Consider the following 11,632-nt stretch of genomic DNA (forward strand, 5'->3'; position numbering starts at 1 on the left):
ATAGGAACATCTGAATGACCTAGATAGCGACATTTAAATAATAATAATAAGCAGCAACATAAAAGTAAAGGCGGTTGGTCTTTGTGCTGGCCACATGACACCATCGTTAACTATAGGCCACAGAAACAGATGACCTTTACATCATTTGCCTTATAGACGACAAGGTCTGAGAGGGGAACATCACATTAACATCTAAATGTACTTGATAATAGATATAAGAGATGAGGACATCTTAATCTAATCTAAGTATAAAACTAAATCTAATAGCGACATCAAAATGTAATAGACATCTTAATCTAGTAGATAGGGACATTTTAATATGTTAGATAAAGACATCTATATTTAATAACGAAATCTAGATGTAATTAATTGCGACATTTAAATCTAATAGCGACGTTTACATGTAGTTGATAGCGACATTTAAATCTAATACATTGCGACATCTAAATCTTAAATATTTTTAATAAGTAAAAAATAATGAATTACGTTTTAGTTCAATCAACAGATAACCTTTGAACCATCGACATGTCAACAGACCAAACTACATTCTGATATTGCAAGATAATTGTGAACTCTATTAAATGTCAGTATTGGTTTCACATCTACTAAGATTTTTCACGAAAAAAGATGTAGCCAATAGACCTATTTACAAAGCTTAAATCAACTCGCTCTGTCTTTCTGGTAAAAAAAAAATGTGTACTCGTTATTTCTCCGACACCCAATCTCAAATCAAGATCAAAATTTGCACAATTAACTCTTTATCTGACAAAACAAGAATCAATGAAAAAAAAAATTAACCGATTAGCTGATTAACTATTGGTAATTATTTTGTTTGGTATCTAGAACAAGGGAAAGACATAGTACTTGACTGAAGTGGTGGTATAAGCTGAATTATTCCCTTTATAGGTCGCCGCTCTAAAATTAAACAATGTACAACTATACAATCTTCTCTAGTCATAAGTAACTAACTAGCAGAGTGGTTAGAATGTCAGCCCTAGTAGGAATTCAGGTCATTCCCTCCCCCCTTTAAAAAAAAAATAAATATTAAAACCCAATTTCTGTTTCATCCTTTCTTCCCCCTCCTCTATTTCCCCAACTGATCCAGACAAGTGATAGGATCAGAGCGTAGTGAGAAACCTAAAAGCATGTATAAGCGCTAAACAAAAAAAAAGGTAAAATATTATTTATTGCACAGATTTATTGTTGTTGGTCTAGATCTATTTAATTAAAATACTGATAAAATTTAATTGATACAATTACACTTCATATAAGTTATGTTTTTAAGTTTTTTTTTAGTTTTGTTTTTGTTAGTCATGGAGATCTTTTGTTGGAGCAGTAGATTCTGTTTCTTTTTGGTGACCTATATATTTATTTTCTAGTCACTGTGACGTAGTGGGTATCAGTTCTACGTAGACCTTGACCTTTCAAAAGCTAAAAAAGCTTGTTAATTGCTAGTCCCGTTAAAAATTATAATAAACTTTACACGTTTCAGTAAAAAAAAGTGTGTGTGTGTGTGTATGTTAGAGAGAGAGAGAGAGAGAGAAAGAGAGGGAGGGAGGGAGGGAGGGAGAGAGAGAGAGAGAGAGAGAGAGAGAGAGAGAGTAGAATTGATAGGATTTTAATTATTGCTAAATCTATTAGTCTTTGGAATCGAAAACAATGTCTTATTTGATGTCTATGGTCTTATTCTTTTACTTGACACCTTTGCGCAGCTAAAAGATTCTCTCTACAGACATGTTCTAAGCACCTAAATGCTCTTTCTGCACAAAACCGGAAGTTATTATTTTTAAATCTCTGTGAGCTTATCAAAAATTGCACCCTATTTTAACAATGTAAATCTAGTAATTCCTATTGGTAACTAGAACATATTGAAAGCTGTCTTATTCAATGGAATAGAATGAAAGTTAGAGTACGCAGTTCAAATCCACTGTGCTAGTATGGAGCTACACATTAGTAGGTTGTACTCTTATCATCATGTGGGTGCCTCAATCAATTTTTATTTTATTCTAGATCTAGTTATATATCTCAGTGAAGACTGGGATTATTTTGAATTTCGGGATTTTCAGGGCGCCCCTGAGTCCACCCAACTCTAATGGGTTGGGGAAACATAAAGGCGGTTGGTGGTTGTGCTGGCCACATGACACACTGCTCGTTAACGTTGGCCGAAGAAACAGATGACCTTCACATCATCTACACTAGAGCTTGCAAGGCCTAAAATAAATAATGGGTGTCTCTAAGTAGGCTATTTTAGGATTTAATATTGCCATAGAAGCTGTTATAACTCATGTTATAATCCAAAACAAGCTCAAACATTTCATTATTTAATGTTAACTAATTAAAAGTTCATTCCATTCTCTCTTATGTTTTGTATGTGTAATTATGTATTTTATGCGTAGAAATGTGAAATTTCCCAATAGGTTGAAAACAATTTGTCAGATTGATAACGGAGTTTACTATTTTTTGTTTTCTTAACATCAATGCAATAATGTTCAATTAACTGCAGTTTTTACAATCTTTTTTTTTTCAACTTTAGGAAAACAAAACTGAATTCTTCCATTTCTATTCTCCGACTATTTGTCTATTTATTACCAGGTAGGTTGTATGGCTAAAAGGACTGTTACATTATATTCAACTTTAATACTGTGAGTTACATTGGGACATATTCTTGCTCAAAATTAAGCCCCATGCTCTACAATTGTGTCAGGACTTTAACGATATTTAACAATATTTAACAATATTTAACAATATTTAACAATATTCAAGTTAAAACATTTTTTTATCAAAATTAAAACTTTTTACCGTGAAATAACTATTTCCAACAATTTTGTTCCTACAAAGCAAAGAAAAAATGTGGCAAGTGCATTTTTCCATTCTATTTTAACATGCAAAGAAGCTACAAAACAAAATGATTTTTTTCAACACACAAAGTGAAATTAGTAAATTGCCTCATTTGATCCCATATGATGACATTGTATGTTCTGATCTATGTTGTCATTATAACTTTAGTGAGCACTGGAATCTATATATAAGGGAAGGGAATCAAGGTGTATTTTAAGTTGCAACATTTACTTTTTGTTGTACATGTCCATACAACTCTATTTTTAAACAATCAACTACTACACTTGTATTAACATCACTGGACGCTTATAGTTATAACTAAAATCATAAAAAAAAAATTCAATTATCTCCGTTGATACTCCAATCTTCAAAAGTTAAAAAACCGCATGTATCACGTGACCATTGCAAGTCTTGGCACGCTAGTCATTGATTCTGACCTTAAAGCAAACGTAAGTCTCATGGTTCAGAGTTGTCTCGCTTGTTGAAGCTCTTTAGTTCGACGTTGCCATGGTTACTTTTTCAGTACTTTTGGTAATATGAAATTATATTAAAATACACTCATTATAATAATAATAGAAAACATAATAGAATTGAGCTCACAATTTTTGGCTCTGCTGACATATTTCATTAGTATTTTTCTTTAATATAATATAAAATAATTTTTCACCACTTTGATTCTTCATTGCCGCTGATTGCGAATTATTGAACATAAGTCCCGTCATTCAATATTACACTACTTAGAGGCTTGGTCCTGTCAATGCACAGAGAGGTTACGTTAGAGATTAAATTAGAGATTAAGTTGTTAATTGTCAATAAACAAATTAACATTACTGGTCAGTCCACGTATTGCACATTAAGAGAATCAAACTAAAGACTGAGTTGAGATATTCCGTTGTTGGTTTGTTTCCTCAAGTCTCTGACGGTTGTTTGTATCAACGCTATGGGGAGGACTGTTCAAAAGTGTGTAACAGGTGTATCGGGAATTGTGATAAAGTCAACGGAACTTGTAAGAATTGTGTGGAAGGCTACACAGATCCTAAAGCCGGATGTAATAAAGGTAGTGTACTAGCCTGGATGTAATAAAGGTAATGTACTAGCCTGGATGTAATAAAGGTAATGTACTAGCCTGGATGTAATAAAGGTAATGTACTAGCCTGGATGTAATAAAGGTAGTGTACTAGACTGGATGTAATAAAGGTAGTGGACTAGACTGGATGTAATAAAGGTAATGTACTAGCCTGGATGTAATAAAGGTAATGTACTAGCCTGGATGTAATAAAGGTAATGTACTAGCCTGGATGTAATAAAGGTAGTGGACTAGACTGGATGTAATAAACGTAGTGGACTAGACTGGATGTAATAAAGGTAATGTACTAGCCTGGATGTAATAAAGGTAGTGTACTAGCCTGGATGTAATAAAGGTAATGTACTAGCCTGGATGTAATAAAGGTAGTGTACTAGCCTGGATGTAATAAAGGTAGTGGACTAGACTGGATGTAATAAAGGTAGTGTACTAGACTGGATGTAATAAAGGTAGTGTACTAGACTGGATGTAATAAAGGTAATGTACTAGACTGGATGTAATAAAGGTAGTGTACTAGACTGGATGTAATAAAGGTAGTGTACTAGACTGGATGTAATAAAGGTAGTGTACTAGACTGGATGTAATAAAGGTAGTGTACTAGACTGGATGTAATAAAGGTAGTGTACTAGACTGGATGTAATAAAGGTAGTGTACTAGACTGGATGTAATAAAGGTAGTGTACTAGACTGGATGTAATAAAGGTAGTGTACTAGACTGGATGTAATAAAGGTAGTGTACTAGACTGGATGTAATAAAGGCAGTGTACTAGACTGGATGTAATAAAGGTAGTGGACTAGACTGGATGTAATAAAGGTAGTGGACTAGACTGGATGTAATAAAGGTAATGGACTAGCCTGGATGTAATAAAGGTAGTGAACTAGACTGGATGTAATAAAGGTAGTGTACTAGCCTGGATGTAATAAAGGTAGTGTACTAGCCTGGATGTAATAAAGGTAGTGGACTAGACTGGATGTAATAAAGGTAATGGACTAGACTGGATGTAATAAAGGTAGTGTACTAGCCAGGATGTAATAAAGGTAGTGTACTAGCCTGGATGTAATAAAGGTAGTGTACTAGACTGGATGTAATAAAGCTAGTGTACTAGCCTGGATGTAATAAAGGTAGTGGACTAGACTGGATGTAATAAAGGTAGTGTACTAGCCTGGATGTAATAAAGGTAGTGGACTAGCCTGGATGTAATAAAGGTAGTGTACTAGCCTGGATGTAATAAAGGTAGTGTACTAGCCTGGATGTAATAAAGGTAGTGGACTAGCCTGGATGTAATAAATGTAGTGGACTAGCCTGGATGTAATAAAGGTAGTGGACTAGACTGGATGTAATAAAGGTAGTGGACTAGACTGGATGTAATAAAGGTAGTGTACTAGACTGGATGTAATAAAGGCAGTGTACTAGACTGGATGTAATAAAGGTAGTGGACTAGACTGGATGTAATAAAGGTAGTGGACTAGACTGGATGTAATAAAGGTAGTGTACTAGCCTGGATGTAATAAAGGTAGTGGACTAGACTGGATGTAATAAAGGTAGTGTACTAGCCTGGATGTAATAAAGGTAGTGTACTAGCCTGGATGTAATAAAGGTAGTGGACTAGACTGGATGTAATAAAGGTAATATACTAGCCTGGATGTAATAAAGGTAGTGGACTAGACTGGATGTAATAAAGGTAGTGGACTAGACTGGATGTAATAAAGGTAATGTACTAGACTGGATGTAATAAAGGTAATGTACTAGCCTGGATGTAATAAAGGTAATGTACTAGACTGGATGTAATAAAGGTAGTGGACTAGACTGGATGTAATAAAGGCAGTGTACTAGACTGGATGTAATAAAGGTAGTGGACTAGCCTGGATGTAATAAAGGTAGTGGACTAGACTGAATGTAATAAAGGTAGTGGACTAGCCTGGATGTAATAAACGTAGTGGACTAGACTGGATGTAATAAAGGTAGTGTACTAGCCTGGATGTAATAAAGGTAGTGGACTAGACTGGATGTAATAAAGGTAGTGTACTAGCCTGGATGTAATAAAGGTAGTGGACTAGCCTGGATGTAATAAAGGTAGTGTACTAGCCTGGATGTAATAAAGGTAGTGTACTAGCCTGGATGTAATAAACGTAGTGGACTAGACTGGATGTAATAAAGGTAGTGGACTAGACTGGATGTAATAAAGGTAGTGGACTAGCCTGGACGTAATAAACGTAGTGGACTAGACTGGATGTAATAAAGGTAGTGGACTAGACTGGATGTAATAAAGGTAATGTACTAGCCTGGATGTAATAAAGGTAATGTACTAGCCTGGATGTAATAAAGGTAATGTACTAGACTGGATGTAATAAAGGTAGTGGCTAGACTGGATGTAATAAAGGCAGTGTACTAGACTGGATGTAATAAAGGTAGTGGACTAGCCTGGATGTAATAAAGGTAGTGGACTAGACTGGATGTAATAAAGGTAGTGGACTAGACTGAATGTAATAAAGGTAATGGACTAGACTGGATGTAATAAAGGCAGTGGACTAGCCTGGATGTAATAAAGGTAATGGACTAGACTGGATGTAATAAAGGTAATGGACTAGACTGGATGTAATAAAGGTAATGTACTAGCCTGGATGTAATAAAGGTAATGGACTAGACTGGATGTAATAAAGGCAGTGGACTAGCCTGGATGTAATAAAGGTAATGGACTAGACTGGATGTAATAAAGGTAGTGGACTAGACTGGATGTAATAAAGGCAGTGGACTAGGCTGGATGTAATAAAGGCAGTGTACTAGCCTGGATGTAATAAAGGTAGTGGACTAGACTGGATGTAATAAAGGTAGTGGACTAGACTGGATGTAATAAAGGTAGTGGACTAGACTGGATGTAATAAAGGTAATGGACTAGACTGGATGTAATAAAGGTAGTGGACTAGACTGGATGTAATAAAGGTAGTGGACTAGACTGGATGTAATAAAGGTAGTGGACTAGACTGGATGTAATAAAGGCAGTGTACTAGCCTGGATGTAATAAAGGTAGTGTACTAGCCTGGATGTAATAAAGGTAGTGGACTAGACTGGATGTAATAAAGGTAGTGGACTAGACTGGATGTAATAAAGGTAGTGGACTAGACTGGATGTAATAAAGGCAGTGTACTAGCCTGGATGTAATAAAGGTAGTGGACTAGACTGGATGTAATAAAGGTAATGGACTAGACTGGATGTAATAAAGGTAGTGGACTAGCCTGGAATATTTTATCGGCTAACATTTAGGAAGTGAAATCACTTAAGACTGAAATGACTACATAACTATATGTAAGTCTACACTCTACCCGTTTTTCAAGTGATGTACAACTATAGAGATATATTTAGCCTAAATATCAACAACAAAAATACCGGTAGCTTGATACATTTCATTCACTATGAAATGATTCCAGAATGTTCTGAGACTTGAAATATCTATTTATTTAATGATTTCAGATTGTCCATTAGGTACGTTTGGTTTTCGGTGTAAAGGTGACTGTGCATTGAAATGTAAGGAAGATTGTCTAGAACGTATTTATGGTACATGTCCAGGTAAGCTGTCTTATTGGCAGAAGACTTTAATTAGGTATAAGTAGATTTTGAATACTGGAAATCATTGCATGTGTTTCAAACCTATATGTACATATTTGTAATCTGTCAAATTACATAAATGCTCATAAAAGATCAAAGCATTGAAAATGTATATGATTGATATGCAGGGATATCTGGTGGCTTAATTGTTTTTTACGGTATAAACTGAGGATACATCTAACGTCTCGATTATTTTGTACATTGACATTAGTTTGATATACAAGCAATAGGTAGATCCGGTGTCTTGATTATTTTGTACATTGACATTAGTTTGGTATACAAGCAATAGGTAGATCCGGTGTCTTGATTGTTTTGTACATTGACATTAGTTTGGTATACAAGCAATATCTAGATCCGGTGTCTCGATTATTTTGTGCATTGACATTAGTTTGGTATACAAGCAATATCTAGATCCGGTGTCTTGATTATTTTGTACATTGACATTAGTTTGGTATACAAGCAATAAGTAGATCCGGTGTCTTGATTGTTTTGTACATTGACATTAGTTTGGTATACAAGCAATAAGCAGATCCGGTGTCTTGATTGTTTCAGCAAAAGGTAATCGCACTTATTACTTTAAGAACGGCTTACCTTAATAAGGAAGTGAGAGTTACCCACCAAATATTCTTTCATGTATTAAAACCAATTTCAATGTTAATTACATTATCACAATGTGTTGTACTTATACAGTTTCACTGTTTCACTGTTTCACTGTTTCACTCAGGTGTTTAGATACAGAATTCTAGTCGGCAAATGTCCAGAAGAATCTCACAATGTCGTTATTTCAATGTTTTAAACATTCTCTTTATTGCGATGTGAACATGTGTGCCGCGTTGAGAGTTGAGGGACCTTGGAGATTTCACAATTACAATTAATATTTATGAGCTTAAAGAAAGCATAGAGGCCATTTTATTCTATATTATGCCACCTTTAAATGATGACTTTTTATAACAGATGGATGGGTCTTGTAAGGCAAAGGCCAAATCACAGACTGACCTTACACTGACCTAGAAGCTCAAATAGGGTTAAAGAAGGACGATTATTTGAAGTAAACAGGGGGGGGGCGCTGGAAGGGGTTCTGTGGTCAATAGAAAGTTTGGGAAAACATTTGCTCAATCAATGAACTATGTCAATATTTATAGCATTGATATTTTTACTTTAAAAATCACCGATATGTACATACATACATACATACATACATACATACATAATAATAAGGCTTGTCTTCAAGTGCGAAGATTAATGAAGAGTGCGTATTTCCCTTAGATACGCTACCCCAGCTGTGACCTATATATTTCGCCTCATCGCAAGCATAACCATTGTCCGCCAACAGTATATTAAGATTTTCTTTTCGCCGTCTGCGTCTGTCCTCGGCAGCGGATTTTCTTTTGGTCTCAAATGTGTATCTCGCGGACTTTGTAAGTGACCTCCAGTTTTCTCGTGTTGAAGGCGCATGGAAACAGGTGCTTTCTTCTATGTCAGCTAAGGCAAGTTGGCGCCTAAACTGGTCTTTAAAGCGTTTCTGTGAGACCCCTCTGTTACGTCGACCACCATACATACATGAATACATAGCCTACATACATACACACACATACATACAGACTCTGATTTTTAGTCTGGATGTTTCCAAGAAATCTATTGGACAATATGGAGTAAAACTAATGTCCGATTTAAAACTTTTTTCTTAACAGAGACGGCATCATCTTCTAGGTATATTGTCATCATTTTCACTATACCTGTTTGTTGTGCTTTGTTTATTCTGTTAGTAGCAAAGTAAGTACACTAGTTTCAAACATTTATTATCTAAACCCCACGAAGCATTAGGAGGCGCGGTGGCTGAGCGGTAAGGCGCTTAGCTATCGTGGTCTGGGGTTCCAATCCTGGTGGAGACTGGGATTTTTAAATTTCGGGATCTTCGGGCGCCTCTGAGTCTACCTTAGTTGGGGAAAGGTAAAGGCGGTTGGTCGTCGTGCTGGCATAGCACCCTCGTTAACCGTAGGCTACATAAACAGATGACCTTTACAACACCTGCCATATAGACCACAAGGTCTGAAAGGGGTACTTTATCATGTAGTACGCAATATATGTTTATAATTCAAAGATCAATATCACCTTTGTGTATTATACTTAAGACAGGTACAATAAATGCCTTTAGTCATTTAAATTAAAAAAAAAATACAAACACTTTTTACAAAGATTATATCAACTGTCTGTCTGGTAAAAGTTTGTACACGTGATTTCTCACACACCCAATTTCAGATCAAGCTAAAATTTTGCACAATTATTTCTTTTAAATGACAACACAAGAATAAAAAAAATACGAAAAAAAACAACAACAATTAGTTAATGAACTATTGACAATATTTTTTTTGTTTTTTTTTTGTTTGGTATCTCGAACAAAGGAAAAATTGTAATTGACTGAAGTGGTGGAATAAGCTGAATTAGTCCCCTTTATAGGTCGTCGTCTGAGTCTTAGTGAACACAGACCTGAAAAATAGGTTGAGTCTATAGAAGTTAACTATACTATCTTCCATTATCTCAAGCTCTTTACTAGCAGAGTAGTTACCGTGTTGGCTAGACAATCCTGAGAAGATTTGAAGCTGGTTTGAGCCATTATTTCGAATTCAGGTCGTTCCCCTTTTTTAATTTTTTTTTAAAATACCTTTTTATTTTTAGTCTAGATCTATTACAGATTTAATTACTTGTCTGATTCAAACTAATTGGTACAAGTACGCTTAATTTTATTACTGTTATTTTTTTATTTTCTTGTTTTTATTATCATACCCGCAGTTTGTAAAACATGCCAGAAATGTGAACAATAGCGGTACCAGATCTATTAATATTTAATGACTATCACAAAAAAAGGAATTAATTTAAGTATTTTGTAGTCTTCCATAATTTATTTTTGTCTAATAATTATTAAAATAAAATGATTACTTGTTAAGTTTCTGTTTGAAGGTACAACAGTTATGATTATCTTAAACTGTACACTATTTATTAAAAAAAAAAGAAATATCTTTAAAAATGTATTGACAAGTTTAGGAATGAACTAAAAGTGTTCAAAGTAATCATACAATGTGTCCTTAGACGGCGTAATGAAACAAGTCACAATGGTTGTGTATTCTGTTGTAGATTTGGTACCGTCCAAAGTGATATCAAGTCTACGCCCACGAGCACTGCCAATGATCCGAGTACAACAGACATGACGTCACGTTAACATTTGCAGTTGGGTCTTTCGTACTTCACTCTGAATGAGCCCTTTTATGCTTTTACTGTAAACTGTTTGCAACCTTTGAATGAGATTGAAAGTTTCTTGTATGTGTTTCTAAGACTTGGTTATGTGAGGCTTTCAAATGAAAATAAAACGAATTGACTATTGAAACGTGTATATACCACAACTCTACATTTATATATGTATACAAACACGTCAACTGATTTTCAGGGACAGTGAATTTTAATAGTTCAAATCGTCCAACCAAAGATTAAATTGTTCATTTTATTTTATATAAGTAATTTTTTTTTTGTTGCTGTTAAAAAGTTTCAAAGCATTGACATTTATTTCAAGTAGTTTTTTTTTTCATCGTAAGTTTAGATTCAATGTTTTTTTACATTTGCTCAATCTATGAGTTATCAACTCACATGTTACTTCCTATCTATTGGATCTATGTTTTGGTTCTATCCTGTAGAGAAGCTACGGACGATGTCACCTCAACTTGATGTTGACATTTCATCTCAACATTATAACGAAAGAGTTTCTCAAATAATAAAAATACGTCGTCACCTATTAATAATACACCATTAAACAAAGTCTAGAATCTCTGAAGACATTGAGACTCAACTTATCTTATCTTATCTTATATAATACAGACGTTACTTCAAAAAAGAAGATGATTACGTCCTACGCGTCATGCATTTAGTCATGCATATTAACCAATGACTTAAATTCTGCCAAGTCACTGGTTTTCCTGGCTAGCTCAGGCAACCCATTCCATGCTCTAATAGCACTAGGGAAGAAGGAGTATTTGTACAAATTTGTCCTAGCATATGGGACGAGGAATGTGCCTTTATCTTTGTGTCTTTCAGAGTATTTTATTAAATTTTGTTTTT

At 34.8% G+C, this 11,632-nt stretch overlaps 1 protein-coding gene across 4 annotated transcripts; it reads left to right on the forward strand.

Annotated features, from left to right (window-relative positions):
• The first annotated feature begins 1,806 nt into the window (after positions 1-1,806).
• LOC106079123 (scavenger receptor class F member 1-like) lies at positions 1,807-10,913 on the forward strand. Of its 4 annotated transcripts, none has more exons than XR_008775825.1 (6): positions 1,807-1,953; positions 2,534-2,592; positions 3,752-3,895; positions 7,391-7,486; positions 9,217-9,298; positions 10,658-10,913. XR_008775825.1 is itself a non-coding variant. In XM_056016665.1 (6 exons), coding segments are annotated over exons 1-6 (468 nt in total). In that variant the 5' UTR covers positions 1,807-1,974; the 3' UTR covers positions 10,743-10,913. The 4 variants fall into 4 exon arrangements, 3 of the variants coding, with proteins under 3 accessions (XP_055872640.1, XP_055872639.1, XP_055872641.1); XM_056016665.1 differs by having other exon boundaries at positions 1,807-1,976; XM_056016664.1 differs by having other exon boundaries at positions 1,807-1,957.
• Positions 10,914-11,632: the final 719 nt, after the last annotated feature.

This window comes from Biomphalaria glabrata, chromosome 18 (assembly GCF_947242115.1).
Source record: "Biomphalaria glabrata chromosome 18, xgBioGlab47.1, whole genome shotgun sequence".
Classification (NCBI taxonomy): Eukaryota; Metazoa; Mollusca; class Gastropoda; family Planorbidae; genus Biomphalaria; species Biomphalaria glabrata.

Excerpts from the sequence above, each read along its gene's own strand:
- LOC106079123 (XM_056016664.1), top strand. The coding sequence starts at position 1,938 with ATGGAGCTACACATTAGTAG. Across the intron at positions 7,487-9,216 it reads TATTTATGGTACATGTCCAG|AGACGGCATCATCTTCTAGG; the intron begins GTAAGCTGTCTT and ends TTTTCTTAACAG. Across the intron at positions 9,299-10,657 it reads TTTATTCTGTTAGTAGCAAA|ATTTGGTACCGTCCAAAGTG; the intron begins GTAAGTACACTA and ends ATTCTGTTGTAG.